Source organism: Schistosoma haematobium, chromosome 3 (assembly GCF_000699445.3).
Source record: "Schistosoma haematobium chromosome 3, whole genome shotgun sequence".
NCBI lineage: Eukaryota > Metazoa > Platyhelminthes > Trematoda > Strigeidida > Schistosomatidae > Schistosoma > Schistosoma haematobium.
In genome coordinates this window covers 3703203-3725455 of record NC_067198.1, presented here as the reverse complement: position 1 = coordinate 3725455, position 22253 = coordinate 3703203, and the positions used below count along the sequence as shown (strand labels likewise).

At 35.6% G+C, this 22253-nt stretch overlaps 1 protein-coding gene across 1 annotated transcript; it reads right to left on the bottom strand.

Moving 5' to 3' along the window:
- Window positions 1–16310: 16310 nt before the first annotated feature.
- MS3_00010559 (uncharacterized protein) lies at window positions 16311–21819 on the bottom strand (the record flags this gene model as incomplete). The annotated part of the gene is made up of 9 exons (XM_051218934.1): window positions 16311–16420; window positions 17652–17718; window positions 18369–18433; window positions 19435–19485; window positions 20431–20523; window positions 21327–21396; window positions 21455–21544; window positions 21581–21725; window positions 21815–21819. The coding sequence occupies 9 exons, from the start codon at window positions 21817–21819 to the stop codon at window positions 16311–16313; spliced, it is 696 nt and encodes a 231-aa protein (XP_051068719.1).
- Window positions 21820–22253: the final 434 nt, after the last annotated feature.

Below are 22253 nucleotides of genomic sequence, written 5' to 3'. Positions count from 1 at the left end.
TCTGTCGTTTTGGTCTTCATTCAAAGATATAGAACTTGAAGTCACTCTGCTTTAGTTGAAAGAGTGCTTTGATCCAGGACTACTTTATGTACAAAACATCGAGAGAACTGATAGTATTCCACATGACCTTGGAGTTTTGCAAGGTTTGAAACCATTCTTAACTTATTAACAGGATAAGTTATCATCTAATCAGAAACGTGACATGCTTCGCATCATTTTAGATGTTTTTTAGAGACGTCTGTTTAAAACACACTGGTAAAATGTTTCTCAGCGTGTTTAAGACCCATTTTCGGAGGACAACTCAATATCAGCCCCAACAACTTTTAAAAATAAGACTTCTTCTTTGCATCTACTTTTCGTATCATGATCAATGCCTCATAAGTGGATTATCTTCTTCATACAGGTTATAACCATAAAAAAGCAATTACTGTGGCCAATTTTTTTGAACTTTACTCAACGTCCGGAACATCAATCAAAAAATAAAAAGAGGTGTGGTGGCGGTATGACTACGCTTATAAACGTGGACTGAAGTCCATCTTCGTTTGAGTGTTTCAAGTTTTCAAATGACTTTATCGACTTTCTAACTCTAAGGTGTCGTCTAAAACATTCGAATGAATACAAATATGTTTATGCTACCAACATCTACGTGACTTCACACTGCACGTCATCTGCGCTATCTGTTTTCGCTGATGAATTCACTGAGTTCGCTGTTACCGCCATCGGAGATTCACATCCAATGGTACGTGGTGATTTCAATTCATGTGACTGTAGCTTCCTCACGTCACTAGGTCACCAAAATGAAGTAGATTTTCCTGCTTGTTTGTATGCTCATTTGGACTCCGTTTTCAATAATGATGTTGGTATATATGTGACTCGTAAACGCGCTACATTATCTAGCTCGGATCACTGTATAATTTGTGTTCTACCTAAAGTATATGGAAAGAACGGAAAGAGTACACTCTCACATCAAATCAATAAAGTCAAATATAGGAATTACTCAGAAGAAAAGATCCGAAATCTGAAAACCATGTTTCATATGACTAACTGGGAATTATTTACAGATGACTAACTGGGAATTATTTACAGATGACTCACTGGAAATCGCTACTGATGTTATCACTTGGTACCTTAAATTATGTTTTGACACTTGTTGTCCTACTGGTCTGACAAACCTAGAGATTAAACGTCTCAATTCTATGTTTACTCAAAAACGCTTCTCTTGCAAAAACTCTCCAAGTATGAGGAAGCTCTTTAAAGAACTTACAGGTGACAGGCACATTAGAAGCGATAACCAGCTGAATGTCAGTCATCTGATGTAATGCTATCTTCAACCAAAGGTTTATAGAATAGCTGCCTTCCTAGATTCACTGAAACTGATGTCCAAAGATGTCTCCGGTCACTTACTTCATCCCCATGTTTAGGACCTGATGGTATCCCAAACCTCCTTTTTGAAAAATGTGCTGACGTCGTATGTTATCCATTCACGACTATCTTTAACCGATCCTTCCCATCTAATCTCATACCGAAAATGTGGAGAAAGATGAAGATAGCCCATGTATTCAAGAAAGTAACTGGTGATAAGAATGTGAAATTTAAACCTATTGCAATAACTTTACCTTCCTCAAAATAATGGAAAAACTATTAATACTACCACATCAACCTACAATTAGAGAGCACATTGCTCCCTATCAGTTTGCTTACAGATGCAAAAGAAGCACCCTAGATGCCGCTGATGCACTGCATCATAATATAGTGTTCAACTTAGAAAAGGGTAATAACTATGTTCGATGCGCTATTCTGGACTACACTTCAGCTTTTGATTCTATACCAAGACAACGTTACACTACCAATTTAATCAGCGTCAACAATGACAGCTGGATAACCAATTGGCCGTGTTCCTATCACTATGGAAAGGAAGAGTACACTGTACTTAAAAGGAAGTGTTCAGCGTGCTTGTGCCATTAGAGACTCTTTGATTAACACAATGTCGAAGGTCAATCATCTTTATGGTACCATTTCCTTTGATCTCTCTTGGTTTTATCACGTTTTATTGTTATCGAAGAAGGTTTTCTGTCTGACTTATAACATAAAGAGATTACATGTTCTTGGGATCGCTCGTCGTTTGCTCTTACAATTTGTCAATTCTTGCATATTACCTATTATTCTTTACTGTTCTCCATTATTCTTCCCCGAGCTCTTGAGCAAAGGCTTTGCTGTGTTTTGAAGAGTGCTGAAGGCAGTTAGCAAGTTGTGTGGTGAATCTCTCGAGTTCATAACTAATATGACATCTAAATTCATGCAAACCCCTGGAAGGTGTTATTTTATCAGATACTAACCATCCCATTCACTCTTACCTCCTCATTTTATCCATAAATTCTCTTGATTCATAAAATTTGTTACGTTGACTACGATCATTTGCATCATCTTCATGCTAATCGTGTGGATGTTGTCGTCGAAAGTACCAACAAGGTAGCAAATTTTTGTAGTCACATCAATGCTGTGCAACAAACGGCTGTGTTCGCCGCCCTTAGTTGTCGTTAACGCATACTGGCTGAGAACTTTTCGTGCAAGAAGTTTTTAACATTGAGAAACTGAAGAGATTCCTGCACTTATTATTGCGCCAGCACCATTAGGGTTTATTATTAGTCAATTTTGATCGAGAAAATGATGTTTATTGTGACGCGCTTCTTCGAAGAGTCTGAAAGCATCTACGATTACGGTGAATATCGGGATAAAGATTGTGACAGAGGTCTGTGATGTTATTTCATGTTGTTTGAGTATTCCTTTGCTAGAATGAAGATCGGAACGGGTAGATCTGGTGAGCTCCAGCTCGGCGAATACAGTCAGTTGGTCCTCAGCGTTATTTTGAAATGTGAAAAGAATTGTTTTTAGCTGTTGGTAGAGCTAAGATGAGAAAATCTGTTCAAACCGTCTCTCGTCAAAGATCCATCGACCAATGACCACTCGCATTTCAAGCAATATTTCTGTTACTGAGCCCGTTGAAGGTCACTGTTGTGGGTGAGTTGATCTAAGCTCTGTCGGTTGATGAATTTCAACATTTATGAAAAGCCTTTAATACGTTTTTATAAGGCTCCAAATCTCGGCTAGTGAACATTCCAGACGTGGCATAATTGTGAAAATCGCGCGGTAGTGCCCTCACTATTGTGAGGAATTGTGCACGTGAGTCTGCCTTGTCATACTCGTGGAAGTCGTAGAATCACAGTTCTATGATGTCCGGCCCGAAAAGTATTAGCTAAACGGTGGGAAGCGAGAGAGGTTTATTCTTAGGTAACTCAGGTGTATGCTCCATCATAATTGGTTCCTACGTATACGTGGATGTACCATTTAGGGTTGGAAAGTAACATGGTTTATAATGAAGTTCCTATTAACGGCCTAGGATTCAAGTGGACAGTTAATTATTGATAAATTTCAATTCATTTAATCAGATTTGTACTTACTTACTTACTTGCCTACACCTGTTAAGCTCCATGAAGACGTATGGGCTGCTTACAAGCAATCTCCATCACACTTCGTTCTTCACAATCCTTTCCAGTTGTTCCTAGTTACTATCCATCCTCCAGATGTTGGTTTCTAATTCCTCACGTAGTTTGTTCTTTGGCCTTCCTCTTTTCTTATTCCTTTCAGGATTACGAGTAAGCGCCAGTCTTGTGATGCATTCTGATGATTTGTGCATTGTTTATTCGTTACTCGTTCACCCTTCTTTTTAACTTCTCTTTCAGTGAGAGGCTGGTTTGTTCTCTTACATAGTAGACTGTTGCTGGTGGTGTCCGGTCAGTAGACATTGAGCATCCTGAGCTGACAATTATTTGCAAACACTTTGACATTTTTGGTGATGGTTGTGGATGTTCCCCAATTTTAATCTGAGCACATAAGAAGTGTTTTGACACTCATATTGAGGATGCCTACGGTGATGTTCATTGACAGCTGTTTTCAGCTTCATATTTTCTTCAACTGCAGGAATACCGTTCTTGTTTTGTCAATCCTTACCTATTCCTCTGCATCAGATCTTCCCTGCTCATTGATGGTGCTGCACAGGTACATGGAAGTGTTGAGTCGGCTTCCTAGAACTACGACAGAGCCTCAAGAGGCCCTAAAGCAGTCGAAGAATTCCAAATAATCAGAACATGTCGAGGCTTTCAAGAATATCAACGTGCCATACTACTATCGGTCAGTAGCGTAATACGTGTTTGTAAGATCCATTTTGAATGTTCTGTGTGTTTGTGAAAATCCCTCCATGTATATACTTGAACTTTGTTCCTATTGATCACCTTAGTTGCACATTGTTGTCTTTTGATTACATTTAATTGTTATTACGTGTATTTTTTATTATAGTTTTTGTTTTTCTTACGCATTCGCTAAGTTTGTGTTTCTTCCCGAACTGCATCTGTGTTGTTTTACTTGACATTTGTTCTTGGCTGTAGCCATATTGATTTGCTCCTCCTTTTGTGTGTTCTATTCAGTCAGGATAGAATAACGTTCATTTGTTGTGACTCGTAATTTTCCCTCATCTTTCATCAACTACTTTATTTATTGTAATTTAGATTTGATTGATTGAACAATTATTGGTTGAATAGCCGGGTGGTAATATTTGTTTAGGTAACGATTTATATTTAAATTTATGATGAATTATAGAACCGCTATTTACCCGATTACTTGTTTTGATTTCGACGGCAAAGGGCGCGTGTCTAACATACCTGGAAGGCTATTCAGCAGTCAAAACTGTAGTTTGGATCTTACAGTGTTTGCGGATTGACCGAAATATAATGTCAATTTAACAAATGCTAATATCTGTAAATGCCCTTGATTTTTTGTACATCTTGATTCCTAACAAGTAAACACTTCCGCAGCTTTTCTTCTCTCTTCTGATGTGCGACGGTTAAGTTCTAACGTTCGAGTGTCGTAGTTGTAAACCGTATTCTGCTTTAATCAAGTAGTGAACTTAATACTAGCGACGAAGATGCGAGTCAAACCCACGATGTCGTCTTGTTTTGAGGGTCAATAAATCTTCACTTATTGTTACTTAATTTACTTATTTTACTTTTGCGTCGTAGGATCCGCGGAGGTTCCTCGTTTTGAGTATAAAGGATAATAGTCTTCGACCAATCAATCAGCGACGACCAGATATAACAAGTAGCGTCCGATTGACAGGTTAAAACGGAAAGATTTTACATCTTCTAGAATTTCACCATCAGATGTGATTGATCTGATGTTCTGTGTGTTCTATTCAAAAATTCTGCTTTATCTCTTGTATATTTTGTGGACAACTGCTTCAGAGGCTGCTGCCACACAGTTTCGTTTGATCTTCATTTGTTACAGTGTACAGGATAGAAGATCTAGATGATGTGTGAAGTCTATATTATCCGAGCTGTTCATTGTACTTCATGTTTTCTCTGAAATGTGGAAGGTTTCATGAACCAGTCAAACACCAGAGAAAAGAACCTTGTATGACATCGGCCCTCATTTAGATTGCGTCTGTCAGTAGCCATCTGTGCAACCAACAACTATTTCTACACTCACTCAGATCACCTTTCCTTGATATCATAATGAGATAGTCTTCTTTCCGGTCGATTGGCACTCCCAAATCTTCCTGAATAGAACGTAGAGCATGTCTACAATTACTTCCATATCTAATTTCAAAGATTCAGCTGGTATATTGTCAGGTAATACTGCCCTCCCACTCTTAATTTGTCTGATGACCATTCCGATTTCTTCGGTCGTTGGTGGAGTGACATCTATGGAAAGGTCTATCTGTGTTGCTTTTATGTCCGGTGGATTCAATGGATCTGGTGAATTCAAGTATTCCTCGAATTGTTTCACCTATCTGTTCCTCTATCCTTGAAGTTCGGTGATTGGCTTGCCTTTTTTGTTTTGGCCAGTCTCTCTGGTTTACTTTATTTTCCTATTAATTTCTTTATCATGTCACATAGTTGTTTCATATTTTCTTCTTTTGCAACGTTTCCGCTGTCGTTGCTAGATCTTCCATATATTACTGCTTGTCATCAGCAAAGTTTTCTCACACTTGCTCGTTTGCTTCAATGTATTGACTTTGCACCTTGAACGTTTTCGCTCTTGTTCGACTATTGTTTATTGACGTCTGTTTGTTTTCCTTTTCATGAATCTTGTCCAGCTTTTTGATAGTGATCCATTGTTTATGATTTAGCACCATGTGTCTCAACACTCTGACACGTTGAAGTTATTGCTTCTTTGATCCCTTTCCAATCGTACTCTATCGTAGTTCCTTCTTCCTCGACAAGCCTTTAAAAGACTTGGAATTCGTTATTGACAGATATCTTGAATTCGTTGAGTTTGTTAGTATCTCAAAAGAGGCCTATACTGAACATTTGTTATGCTGTCTTATAAACTGTTCAGTGCTCCTTTAGCTCTGGTTTCATCTTGGCAATCACAAGATGATGATCTAAAACTGTGTCGACTGTCCTCCTAGTTCTGCCATCTTCCATTGACCTTGTGAATGTATTTGGGTTACAATTACGAGTAATATGTTTCTCTGTATTGCTGCCAGGTTCAATTCATATATGTACGTTTGTGTGTATATATTGCACTGCCTACAACCCATCCGTCGAATATACAAAAACTTGCGAATCTTTCCCCATTTTTGTTTCTTCCCCCCAGTTCATGTCGTCTCATAATGTCTTCATATCGACCATGCCGTTTAAATCTCCCATCAAGATGATGAGGTCTTTCAGTGTGTACTTTACTATGATCGATTGCAGAGTTGCTTTTATCGCCGTCATTTCTATCTTCGATGGATTCATAAATTGGAATAATATTCATTACCAATCACTTCTATTTTGTTTAGAAGAATGCTTCACTGATCCAGTATCCATGAGATTCCTATCCTACATTTGACATCAGGAATTGAAAATCAGTATTTACAACTTCGTACTGACTATTTTCACCCTCATAACACAAATGATACTGAAAGACTATATCAAGAACACATAGGTTGTTCAAGCTTCTTGATAGACCAATTGATTCGTTCTTCCCAAGGTACATCTTGACCTCGTCACTTATCCGCTTATCAACCTCGACTGCCTTTGCATGACCGTATGTGTCTCTAACGTACTTTTGTTCTCAACATGAGCACTGAAATGCGCTTTGTAGAACCCGAACCAAGATTTTGACTGAACGATAAATGTCTAGGTAGTCCACATACGTGCTATTGCGCAGTTGAATGCAAAACAAGGTGATTGGGCAAATGATGGTTCTAGTTTTCATTATACATATAATTGTATATTATTACCTAATCAAATATTACCACCCGGTTATTCAACCAATAACTCTTGAACTAGTGATTGAATCTAAACTACAATAAATGAAGAAGTTGATAGAGGATGTAAGAAAATTAACAAACGCAACAATCAAATGTTATTCTATGGTTCCTGGATTGATCACGAAGAGATTAGTTAGAAAGATAATATTTGGTTGCTTTATAACACAGAGTGTTTCCAATACTGAAGGAGTGCTTCGATTCACAATCGAAATCGCACAATTACAGTTAATTCAAGCAACACAATCAAGGAAGGAACAAATCAATATGGCTACTGCCAAGACCAAGCATCAACTGAAACAGCATAAATGAACCTCGAGAAGAAACATGAAAACTCAGTAAAGGCGTAATTAAAATAAAAACTATAATAAAACACGAATATAACCATTTGAAATGAAATCAAAAGAATAAAAAAATGTACAAATGAAGGAGTGATTAGGAACGAATTACAAATCTATACAAGGAGGGATTTTCACACACAAAACCTTTGAAATAGATCTTACACGCTTAATGAAATCAAGTTGACTCACTCATCTTCCCTAATGCGTGTCACTTCGTTTCCTCTCGCCTCGCTTTCTCTACTTCGTTCCTCCAGTTGTCTGTCCGAATCAATGAGTGTCTGAAATATACGTATTCAGAATTCATCCTCGTATTTGGCTTGTCTTCATCCGTTATTCTCGAAAGCGAACCTGTAATTTTGGTTATCTGTGCATGGTTCAATAATAAACTTGATCAGCACTTCGTATTCGCCTTCAAATTAATAGACCGTGGGAGCGTTATCTAATGATGGTTATTGAGACGAACTGAATACGAAGTTGAAGGATTATATTGAATACCACACACAACAGAATCGGTGATCCTAACGTGCGAATAATTGATATATTGGTGCAATTTAGTAAATCCGTTACATCTTATAAGGTCAGTAAAATAATAAGCAAGAGAAGTAAAAAATCTGGTGAAGTTGGATGAACAACTGGTCGGATATGTGACACTTATAACGATAGAATAATCAGTTTAGACATAGAGAGGATCGGTTGTAGGGGGAAACTGAATAGATTACGTTAGAGTTAGTGATAAAGAGTAACCGTTGCAGAGATTCTGAAGGCAATGTAGGTAGTACCACATTTACACACGTTCTCACGTCCTAATTACACAAGTCAGAACAACCGTTGCTTAAGGTCTGCCCTCTCTTTGAACTATGTTTTCAGCGTCTTTTACAAGTCGATTGAAATATTTTTGATACCCACAATCATCGCACTCCACAGGTCACAAATATAAATATCTGCTTTCTCAGTATTATAATAAGATTTCTCAACCAAAGTCTTCCATCATACTTCCTGCTGTCATCGTTTCTTCACACACTGACAATTGGCCAAGAGTTTTAGGGACCATAGACGTTCAAATCGATTTTTATGTGTCATCGACACTCATCTCAGTCACTGATTCGTTAGATTCCAGGAATCGTCTTGTGAATTCAGATTTGGGCAGATAGGAATACAGATAATCTCCTACTCGCAAACGAATAAGACTACTCAACACCCATTGGAATAAAATGTCATCATCGCTCTGCGATGGATTAGAGCACCTCACTGAGTTTTAACCGGCATGAGAATTCGTAATTTACGACTCAACCATCTGATTTCGGTCCGATTTGTTTTTAGAAGCCTGTAAATTCGGAAGTCACATCGAAATGTTTGAACTTCAGACAGAGAGTTTTTGAACATTGATTTTGGGTATACGTTAGACCATATTTACAAAATACATTACAAGAACAAGTGGCTGTTTTATATTTCAAGTTGATTTATAGAAATGTGTTCGTATGATAAGAGTTGAAGCTACCTTAAGGAAGTTTTGGTCCTACTATTTTGTAGATGGGTGTGTGAAGTAAATTTTATAGAGTGATTACTCATATCTATGACTCTGTGACCGACTTTATTCAAGATTTTATATCTGCTCACATGATTACCACTGATAAGCTTTGAGATGGTTACACGGTCATTGCTCATATTCAAAGCCAAGTCAGTATACCAAATGCTCCAAGGCGTTGGCCTGGAAGAGGAAGCAAAGTTTGTGCTTTAGAGTCACTATTGTTTGGTGACAACTCATTATTAATGCCCTACACCTCATGAGATTACCCTATTTGAATAAAACTCGCAGTTGCTGTGAAGTTAATATGAATTTATTCATTGTAAATGTGTCATCAGTAGATATTAGCGTAAGTTATGTACATAATTTATTAGGCGAATTAGTTTGGTATGTTTGAAGGGGTGTGAACAAGTCCGGACTCGAACTAGCGATTCAGTAAAATATATCTCTGCCACCCACCATCATATTGCTATAAAACATGATGTCTTAATCTCACTGTTAAGTTTGTCTTACATTGTTCCTACTCGTTCCCTTTCTACTCTTCTGTATATTACTACTTATACTACTTATTTACATTCAGTAGACAGTTGTATTCCCAACAACGCAAGTTGTACTGTAATATCCTGAAATGTTCACATTTACTTATGACGTTTATTGTACTTATCATTGTATTTATCATTATAACTACTGTATCTTAATCGCTGTCGCCGTTACCTACAGTTTTGTGCATTTGTTTAAACGCAACAGATTCCATATTGTTTGTTCTTGGTTCGGGTTTCGGTTGTTCGTGAACTGTTATCAAGTTTAGACACAGCTGTCAGCTGTCCTTTGTCCTGTCGTATGTTATAATTATTCTTTATGCTACTGTTACAAGAAGCCTCTTTATTTTCATACTTGAAAGACGCGTTTAAGCGCACCAGACACCTCACGAGTTGAGGTTTGTAACTAAAGTTTGTTTATTATTCAATAAAGAATCGCTATTGTAGACAAATCGTTGTTTTAGAAACTTCGGTTTTGCGTGTATCTCAATCGGGTGACTTGGATGCTTCGATAGATCTAACACTCATTTTCTTATCAAGTTTGTATGTTTGCGGTCCTTATATTGTAACAGAACACTGTTAGAAATTATGATAGGGTGAGAATCAACAACGTTTCCATGGTCACTGCTTTCAACTTATTTGTGTACTTGTACAGATAGTAGAATGATATCTCGACAGGAAACTAAGTTGTGCCTACTACTATGTATTGTTGAGGGTATGAACTCACTATAAAAAGCAGTGCGTCGTCAGTATCGTTAGAAATCCATCATCACAAAGAATGAACCTTAATAGTATTCTACTTTGTATCAAGGCAATTTGAATAACATATCATGACCGGCACACGTTATTTGCGAATTGATCTGAATATTCTATTTTGAGTCTGAGATTAAGGGAGGGCATAATGAGTTACTGAAAGGTAAGAAAAATTTTCTGTTCAATGAGACTATGGTTCTCTGTGCCGAAAGTCTATTTGCAAGTGAATTTGCGTTGATTGGTATTGAGTTTGAATATAAAGTAATTAGGTGCAGAATACTTATTAATGTCTATCGATGTTGTGTAACTTAAAAAAGACTAGAGAATTGTTTGGTTTAGACATGGGACTGTTTTAAACCCCAATCTGAATGAGGTATCGATCGGACTCATAGCCAGGGTAACTATCCGCTCGTTATAGTTCAGCAGTAAATGGTGTGTTACCTAAAAGTAGTTGTTATGCAAAGTTGAAGGTTACGTGTAATATAATCGTAGGTTCAGCAGTGGAATAAATAAATTTGTTGTGGTCAGCCAATTCTTTCTATTACGTCTACTCACATCAGAGTTATAGCGAACGCGTTTTGTGACGATCAAATGGAGTCTATTCAATTGAGATAGGCATTATTTTTTTGACAAGTCGCCTATTGTCTGTAGGTGCAGGTGGTCTGACAAGCTGGCGGATCGACCAATTTTGTTGGTCTTCACGATATATATACAAGGATTTATTTACTATAAAAGAACTGGTATATTACTATTAAGTTCTGTTCATCGCTAGTGTTCACCTATAAGTTATATTCTGCCAACAAATCTTTTTTTTCATATTTGTAATTTGACGAAATTGATTATACTAGACAAAGTTGAATCATGTTTCCATTACAAAAATAAAATACGGCCATTCATAAGAACCTTAAGTGCATTTGGCAGTTAGGGCACAATAATGATTGGAAGGGACTGTGAATTACTTTATACATAGGGATACTTGCCACGTATGTGTTAAAAACCTTCATTTCTCTATTACTCTGCATGGATTCGCTGTAAGCGCTCGTTTGCAGTGATCACAAATAGTGGAATTCGTTATACTGACTAGTGGCACATGAAACAGACAGATATGCATTCTTGTGGTCCTGTATATGACACTACAAAACCAGTGTGCAAAGTAAGCACATCTAGACCTATTGTACTTGAAATTCAAATCAGGCAGGTAATAATAATGAACAAAAGACATCACCAATCCTGGAAAATCTCTGGTCACCTTAAAGAATAAACGACCAAAAATGTGAAATATTCGGCGAGGAACGGACCATAGTAGTCTGGATAAATTCTAAATTCTATCACAACACTCAGATGACACTGGCTGTTAAGCTCATTTTGAAGAATAGCTTTTCGATCGATGACCTAGTTTACAATAGTTTGCTGTGCGACACCGAAATGTGAGGATTGTCAAAGGTTTGATTGTTCTAATACTAAAATGTTCTCTATGAAGATCGTCAAAAACAGATTTACGTAACAAAGCAGGAATAACGGCAAAATCGTTTACACAAAAATTCCATAAGGAATTATAGATATATTATAACCCTTGGCGACGTAAACCGGAAATTTACGTTTCGGACAAGAGGTTCAACCTTCCTCGACACTCACTGGTATACACCTAAAGCATCGATTATTTTCTGGAAGTCACACCAACGTCCACTGTAATAAGTACGAAATCTTCACCAGGTGAGTAAGTTCAATGTGCTCCAACGTTTTATAGAATTTTCAGTAGATATCGAAAGTATGAGTTGTTGTGCACCCAGGAATCTGAAGATCAACACCCATTAAACCAGATTCACAGTACACTTTAGAATAATGAGGTTCACTAAATACATCTTTGGCGTCAACTTCTGAGTATGTGTACCAGAAAAACTGAGGTTCAGTTTGCAAATGTTTAATTATTAGCCTTTAACAGCACTTAACACACACGGCTATCAACTCTTTAGTCAAAGCATTGGACTCTTTTGTGAAGCTGATAAAAGCAGCCACACTTTGATTCCTTCTAAATACTAAGCTTTAAATGAAACAGTTGACCGCATACTACACTTGTCAACAATAAAATCATTGAAAGAACCATAACCAGTCTATATAACACCAAGTAAACAAAAGTTCCCTACCCAGCATTTACTAAACAGTAATTGATTAAGTAACGAAGAATGAAAATGACTGATTATGTATTATGTGCTCAGACAGATCAGTTTAAAATAATGAACGCTTTAAATTCCAAATGATATTTTCCAATAGTGAGACTTTATTCAAATGAACATTCACAACGCATTAATTGTTGTTTGCAATGATTACAAAATCACGTATAAAACATAGTGCTAAATCAAGAAGAAAATAATGTAGAACCCTTGTGAAATAGTGCAGTTTCGAATACATGAAAATAGCAAAAACCATGTTAGATATTTTTATCAAGAAGATTACATCAGTTATTATGTGAATACACATAAGAAAATGAATAGTTACTTTAAAGAAATTGTCCAAATTATTGAAATGAATAATGAAGCCTAGAATATTCTAATGAATGACAAATTAAAAACATCGTGGTCAGAATAATAAAAACAAGATATAAAGCGTTTGTGAAAATCAATCTTCGCTTTTCTTTTTCTTACACAACCATCTCCAAATAACGCAACCGATAGGTAGAATGAAGAAGAAGACGATCAGAAGTACCACAATAAATAAGTACAGAAGTAAATTGTTCCGGTTATTCTCTTTGTTTATATGAGTTGTCATATTCTGAAGAAAAACAAAACAGTAGGATTTATTATTAAATACCAAATAGTTACCGAGTGTTGGTCAGTTTCTTCGGTAGTTTCTTTCAAGTTTTCATTAACCTGAACTTCAGTGATTGCCAAAGTTGTTTCAATGTGCTTGATTGGTGTTGGTGTGCTCAAATCGCTGACATCCGGGCCCTCCTGAACAAACGAAATAGTATCATTCATCATTGAACATCAGATATTATTCAATTAATTTGATAATCATTATACACCATTGTCAGTAGGGAGTCCAACAAACAGTTACACAATTTGCATTGGCAGGATCATTTAGAACATCTACTACCGATTTTACGATCGATGTGATAAGTACACACTATCCTACAACTAATTGACGACCCATTTGTGTGATGAAATTTGTGTTCCGAATGTCACATCCAACTACAATCCGAATGCGAATCAATAAGTTTATAATTGACAGCTTTATTGAAGCAATCTATTCAGGTTACATATTTCTCGGTGAAAAATCAGAAATCCTTGTTCTCGACTTCAGCAATGGTAGTCTACGAATTCTCACTAATTAATAAGACACATTACGCAGTTTCTTCACTCAAACTGGTTTCATCAGTAATTCGTATCAATCCACATAAATACACGGTTTCATATTGGATTTCTGAAATAACCGCACATTCAGTTAGCTGAAGACGTATTATTATGTTTTCAATCATAAGTGTTAAGCAGAGGATTATTACTAAATACCAAATAGTTACCGAGTGTTGGTCAGTTTCTTCGGTAGTTTCTTTCAAGTTTTCATTAACCTGAACTTCAGTGATTGCCAAAGTTGTTTCAATGTGCTTGATTGGTGTTGGTGTGCTCAAATCGCTGACATCCGGGCCCTCCTGTATAAACGAAACAGTAGCATTCATCACTGAACATCAGATATTATTCAATTAATTTGATAATCATTATACATTATTGTCAATAGCGGTGATAGTGAAGAATCCAACAAATAGTTACACAATTTGCATTTGTACAATCGTTTAAAACATCTACTACCAACTTTACGATCGATGTGATATGTACACACTTTCCTACAACTAATTGACGACCCACTTGTGTGATGAAATTTGTGTTCCGTATGTCACATATGATTACTATCCGAACGTTTTTATTTATGTTGATCATAAAGTTTATAATTGACGGCTTTATCGAAGCAATCCATCCAGATTGCATATTTCTCAGCAGAAATCCTTGTTCTGAACTTCAGCAATGGGAGTCTACGAATTCTCACTAAATAATAAAACATATTGCGCAGTTTCTTCACTCAAACTGGTTTCATCAGTATTTCGTAACAATCCACATAGATTCAGTTTCATATTGGATTTATTATTATGTTATCGATCATAAATGTTAAGCAAAGCTTCGACCCATTGTTCACTGTTTCCATGGTAAGAAAACTCTGCGCTCATATCTGATTAGATATCATCAACGTGTACAAAGCTTTAATTTAGTCACTGAGGTAATAATACAAGTTAGTTCCTATTCGTAGCACTAAAATTTTCTTCCGAACAAATCTGTTTATTCGGATTGTGGAATGTGGTGATATTTAAAACGACCTGTGAAACTTACCAAGTACTTACCTCAATTCGGCAATCATTTACTTTAAGTTGATGTGTACTCTGATCATTACTTTCGATGCATGTTTTAGCTCTTTCACACCAGATACATTTCATATTTGATGTTGATGCGTTTTGACATGCTCCAGTTGAGTTGTGTTTTGCACAAAGTTCTGTTAAAAAAGCATGGTGATTTCATTTAAATTAATCAACCAAGAGAAATAAAAATTAAAAAACATGTAACTGCAACTCAATGACATGATGTTGAGTTCGGGAATAAGTGACTATTTCATTCACTGGGAAATTGTCATCACGATGGATAATGCAATATTCAGTACACTTTCAATTTCAATCACATTTCACGACAGCATGTTTGAATTGAACGAAACTACTTTGAATGTCGAGTGTGAACGATGAATTTCGAAAGACGAATTTGGTGAATTTCAATGACTGATTACATCCAGACATGTACACACGATGCTGTCACTGGACTCAAGAAAGCGTACTGCATTGGATGTTTGATAGTAGTGTCTTTTCATGATATCTGGTTTGTGATTGAAGTCAATGCAAGAAAGTCAGTTGTTCTTGGATTGAATATCAATTTCAATAATGTTGATTCGGTCGAACAAAAAAATATGAGTGACATCGTCTTTCCAATCACCATCTTGAAAAGATTTCAGTCGACAAATTATGGTTAAATATATGTCTTAGTATGTGGCCGCATTCTGATCTGTGTGTTCTCAGACTATACTGTATAACAAATGGATCAATGAAAATTCACCGATGACAAAAGTTATACTGTATTCGATGGATATCAAAGGTGATCTGCTAATTAGATCACGGAATGATACTCTCAGTTGTCGAAATGTTCTTTCAATAGTCTACCACATAGTGAACTGAAAATCGTTCGTAGTTACTCAATGTACATATTCACGAGAAAAAACAAATTTTCGTACTGTGAAATTAATTCTCAAATTGACTATGACAGACTGTAATTTGAAAACGCGACTAGTCTTAACCCTCAATTTATCGGATGTTTACGAAAAAGCAGTGATTTTGGAAATTTAACAATAGTTTTCAAGGTAATCGCAATTACATGAAATGTTTCCGCAATTTAAATACCTTCCGAAATTTCCACATCACATGTATGGAAATAAAAAGCAGCCGCTTCTTCGTCATTGCACAATCAAATAACTGACTTCCAATGTGTTTCGAAACTAATATCACCTTGTATATGGTCTTGTGACTATGTGTTTAAGTAAATTTCATCAAAGTGAAGACTCCATTATTAGTTCGAAATTCGTCCGTAATCACCCTTAATAATCAACAATGGATCGAAGCTTAGTTAAAAACAGTAAGTTTAACGTCATTTGAGACGAACGCTCAAATATCCTTCAATAGCTGGCTGAAATTAAATGTGAAATTTTAGATTTATTGAAACAAAAGTTATGTATTCAAATGAGAAAATAGTTAATGCTGATTAAATAAGGTTTAACATACTCCCGATGGTTTCAAACTCCGCTAACGTGCGACTTTTGATCAATTCCTTAGGAACATGAATTTCTACACCTTTCTTATCCATGTCCCTATCTTGGGTAAAAAAAGACGCTTGAAATGTTAATTTCTTTTTTAAGTAAAACAAAATGTTTGCACCATGCAAGGAGCAGTCAAAATACGAAACCAAAACATTTCTCATTACGGATAGGATGGTGATCATTCAACATACTCAAAGATTACAATTTGCATCTCTCTGTTTTTTGAAAGTGACCAACTTTCAACCAATAAATTATAAACGAAATCTTTAAATTCCTGAGTTACTTTATGAAGAAATCATTTCAACACTTTCGCAGAATACGTTTAACTCATCAAGCAAATTTCCACATATTTAATTACAATTAGGTAACATAGAAATTACAAACCAAAGAAGAATGATGACTAGCAGTAAAATCGTTGACACGCGTTACATTTTATAAAGGACTTGTCAGCTAGATTCACTTGCGTCTAAGATTTGATGTTCACTGTGAGACTGGAACTTAACAAGAATGGATTCATGCTTTGTCCCGTTATACACATTGCTACTCAATCCAGATACTCACTGGATTGCACAATGGGCGAAAATTTATTTTAATTCTTATTGTTAATTGAATCTTTCAAATGATGTTTAGGACTGATACTGATTCCACTTCTAGTCACCAACCATCTTTGCCTACAATGCTTGTGACTTGATGCGACATCGAGACAGTACTCTTAGGAAGCACATATACCAATAAGTGACTGAGCAATCGCAGTCCGAATCACCAGGTTCACGAATCGAACAAACAATACAAAAATAAAAATGATCTTTACTGTTTAAAGACTCGGTAATCCATTTCAACCGATCAACATATATAACATGGTCAAACATTAAGTGCATTTTCTCACATTCAATCATGAAACACTGTATCTTACCTAATTACTTGTCAGTTTCAAGTACTACGGCCTTATTTCTGTTTCATACAAAACACACTTCCTTTCACATTTTGTGGTGATGTGGCTGAAGACTGAGAGTGTGGCCGTTGTACTCTGAGTGTATGAGCAAATGAGTGGATATTTTGTCTGAATATTACCGTCGTTCATACACCCCTCTATCGTCCGGTCAATTTGTAACTATAGGTGAGAGACGTCCCAAAATAGGCATCCATACTTTTGTGATCTAGACAGTCATACACCATGGTTATTTTACTCGAGTTATCTGGTTAAGCAAGCCTCATCATCCAGATGACTGATGATGTACGTCATCGTACATCAAAATTTTAACAACATTCGTTTAAATGTTTCTTACGTTTTTCACAAAAAATTGTGCCCCTGATAAACGCAACCTGCAGACTTTCGTTGATTTTCGTAGGAACCTGAAAAAACGTATTTGAAACCTGGATGAAAATTTATCAACATACAACCTTCTATATCAAATACAATTAGCCATTAAACTAATGTGTCATCACTCCGATTGTCTTATTCAAAGACACCCAACCACACTTGCGTTAGACATGCTGATATTCCCAGTTTTGTTAAAAGTATGTTCCATGTAGTCTACATGGATATTCTGAACTACTACAATTGTCAATTGTAGTAGTCATTTGAAATGAAATGTGATTGTGAGTAACTGCAAAGATGCTACGCCCGGAATTTTCAACAGTGAGCGTTTCAAACAGCCGATCTACAGAAGATGAAATACAGATTGAAAGAATACGAATAATTCCGCACAGTACTCTTACATACACAGTGTTTGATACTATTTGGCACGAAGCCATCATTGTTTCTTCTGGTAGCACTTCATATTTAGTTATTCACTGTTTCCAACAAGTGTTTGAATAGTAGTTGCCATCAAATGATTAATAATAGTGTCAGATAGTATGTTTTCACATTGCAAAACGATTGTAACTTTCTATGGTATTTAATGTAACGTGATGAATCCAACAGTATTGATTGAAAAGGAAATAGTAGAATAATCTGAATAACTTGAAACAAAATTATATATCCATTCAATCGTGAAACTTACGTCCTCAAAATAGATAGATATCTTCCCACTTGGATGTATCAGACAAGTTATGTTAGCTCTAATTACTACAATTAAAAGATCATCGATACTTAGTATTCAACAGATGATTATTAGGTAAGTTATTTTCAAGTGTAACGCTGTATATTCCTACTCACAAAATGACCAGAATTCACTGGATATTTAACGTGTTGTCTCAAACGCTTTGTTCATCTGAATTCGTAATAAGTACATTCACGTGAATTTCATGTGAATAAAACGGACATGCGTCCTTTAGAACGAATATCGAATGCATAGCTTCTGAAGCTGTATTACCATTGTACAATTATTGAAACGATAAATCATCAAGCTTCTCATTAAGATATGATAGTCGGGGAGGAATTCACATGTTTGCAATATTTTGTTTAATTACGCCTGAAACAATCGATTAAGTACACATGACATGGACTATGGAGTGTTCCTTTACGAATGAAACTTGGAAATTTAATTGGTTCCCGAACATGTGGTTATTTCAATCGATCAGGTTACTCTGACCATAGCGTTTATTTGCTGAAGATGAGAAACGAATAGCTCTGGATTTGTTGTTCCAACGATTTTTTACTTTGGATGGATGACATTTAGGAGTGTCTATGCGATGAATGGATGTGAACGTGAATGTGTTGTGTGAAGAAATGGCTTTGTGACAAACACTCAACGCAATTCATTTATTTTGAAACACAGGCCTCAAGTTTCATTAAAGCTTGTAAACGAAAATGAATTTCTGCACTTGTGATTTTCAAAAGAGAAATGAGATTGTGACCTGATTCATTCATAGCAATCAATTGATTACTCGTCAAATTTAGTCTCTCTCTGTTCTTGTCAACTGTTCTTCTGGTCTCAACCAATGTAATCAATCTGTGATTGGATTTCACACCTAATTCTACTTCCATTTCCCAGAAAAGTAACAAATTATTACATTGTCAGGTTCTAGGAAGAGTCAAGTCGCACAAACTGTGAGTAATAACAATGAATGAAGATGTAAGTGTATAAATTCCCCTTGTGATCAAACGATAATTCAATGTTGACTTACATGTATCATCTTCACTTGCAATGATAGACCATTTGGCAGCGATTAATTCCTCTACATTAATGCAAATCAAAATGGTTGTTGAAACGTCTGCCTAATGAATATCTGTCTCTTTCAATATATATTTTTTTAACATGAACTGCCTTTGCATATAAGTTATCATCTTCATTCCGAGATTAAAATGAGCCGATGTAGTCAAATGTTCAAGAATCTGTTATGAGGAGGTTTTAGGGAATATTATGATCTCAACGATATGATGAACGTTTCAATTAAATCAACTGAGAGGAATATTTCACTTCCATCAAATTTGTTCTAGGAGCTTTCGACTGAGTGAGAGACCTTTAACATCTATTCGACAGTACCAATACAGAATTATTTTGTGAGATTTTGCAATTCATCAGTTCTGTAAACTGACAGAAATGAATGTATGTAACCTTGATTTTCTGAGTGTACTTTTGGATAGAGTTGAAAACTCGATGATCAACAAACAGAAACTCAGAGATCTTAAAATTTTGTGTATCCGATAAGTGCCAGAAAAGTGTTGGAGGGCATACAATATAATTTAACAGTTCATAGACGTCAATAATCTAAACTGCTTTCCCTCGCAACATCGTTTATCGTTACACATGTGATCAATGTGATTCATTTAGTCTATAAAGAAGCATCGTGTAGATGAGATATATACTACATCATAGTTTTGATAGATTATAGAGTAGGTAATTTATACTCTAGCAATTACATCACTTCGTTCATCATTTCCATTCAATTAATGTTTATTTATTTTGAAATGAATTTTTGTTTTGTAAGACATTTTTACTTGACAATAATCAACACCTATTGTAAACACACGTTTTCGTACGAAAATCACACAAAGAAAACCATCACTGTGTACTGGTCAGCTCTTGTGTAATAATCCAGTTAAATACAGAATCATTTATGCAAAATAAATGTGATAAAAAGAAACAAAGCAAACTATAACTGAATAATATAAGAACTCACGCGTATCCAAGACCTTAAATTCATAAATATCATGGTCTATACCAGTAAATCTAATCTGTCCGAGTTGTGTTTCCCCTTCCACAATTATTCGACCTGTATTTGATAAATGAAAATATGCAACTTGGTTGATAATTTTTCATTGAATGAATTAAAGATTTTGAAACAAACTATAGATTTAAATGATTTGCATAAACTGAATTTGGTTTGGCGTACGACGTCAAACTATTGACAATTTGGCCAAGAAACGATATTCAAAGAAGTTCGCAAGTCAAAAAAGCATAAAATTGATTCACTGAGGAAATCGAATCAACTTTGATTCATGAAATGAAATGTGATCAAGAAAACGCATTCAATAAAACAAGAACAAAAATTGATGCAGAAAGGAGAGCATATCAGTTTCAATTCGACTTAGGTTTTTTATTCGATCAATTCTGTATGTATTTTCCTGGATTTATAGGAAATGCCACATGGTTTTGTTCTTTCACAAGTGTTTTAGTTAATTTCTCCAAGAATTTATGACTGATTTTAGACTGAACATCGTGAATGAATTTATTGAGTTTAATACTTAATGCAATATTAAAATCCATAACAATTTTGTCATACCCAAGGGATTCTATTTTAAGTTTAGAGATAAGTTCCTTGGGGCATTCAATTGGGGATTTCGTGACATGTCGAAGATTTTTTTAAGGAAGGAAGTATTTGACAAGCATGGACAGCTTTAATAATATGACGAGGAAAACAGCCATCATTAAGGCAACGTGACGGAAACTTTAATCTTTTTATTTCTCTCGATAAACTGCATCAATATTTGTTCTTGGTTTATTTAAATTCATAAAGGGAACCAATTGCATGAAAACTCATTAACAATTTTAGTTCGAAGAAAATTATTGACTTACGATCATACAGAACCCTCAAATATTTGACGGGACGCTCGAAATATTCAAATGGGAATTTTGGTGTAACTGTCTAAAAAGATGCAAACATATGCATAAGCAACCTCACTTAAAAAATATAGTCAACTCACTCTATCACTTTGAAATGTATTGAAAATGCCTTTCACAACAGGGTGAGACTGATCAAGTCTAACTCGCATTGAGTAATTATAGTGATGAGACTGAATATGTGAATTAGAATCTAACTGATTACTTACATATAGATATGAATTATTTTTGATAATTTCGCTTTTATATGTCGCCAATTCACGTTTTTCACATATGTTTTGACAGTTGAAGAATTCATAAAGAAAGACGACAATCAGGCAAAATGATAACGAAAGTTCGGCAGAAAATTTGTATCTAAAATGGTTCAAATGGAGAAGAGAACGTGATCTCATTTTAGTTCATATGATACACCCATTTACTTCATGTGTTCATCTAACACTCACCTCATCTTCTCATTCAAATAATAAGCTATATTTTAATAGAACTTGTCAGGATTATATAGACATTTTGAGTGTTTGCTTGTTTTTATCTGATTCCATGATTTAAAGCAACCATTAAGAATAACGCATTTGAAAAATCATATGTTCATTATTAACCAATCACGGTGGTGGATGAACTCATCGTTATCCAATATTCTTCTTGCTATTGAGAACATAGGCTAACATTTAACCACCATTGGTTGACATTCCTGACCCCCAGTGATGAAACCACACTTAGATGTGATTAACATTACACGAAAATGAGTGATTGGCCAATTTGTTGTTCAAATTGTGTGCACATAATAGTTTCCAAATTTATCATGTAGAAATGAAACTGAATGTATTCAATTATGTAGACTGAAGTCGCCAATGATTGTAATAAAAGAAAGACAATGAATTTCAT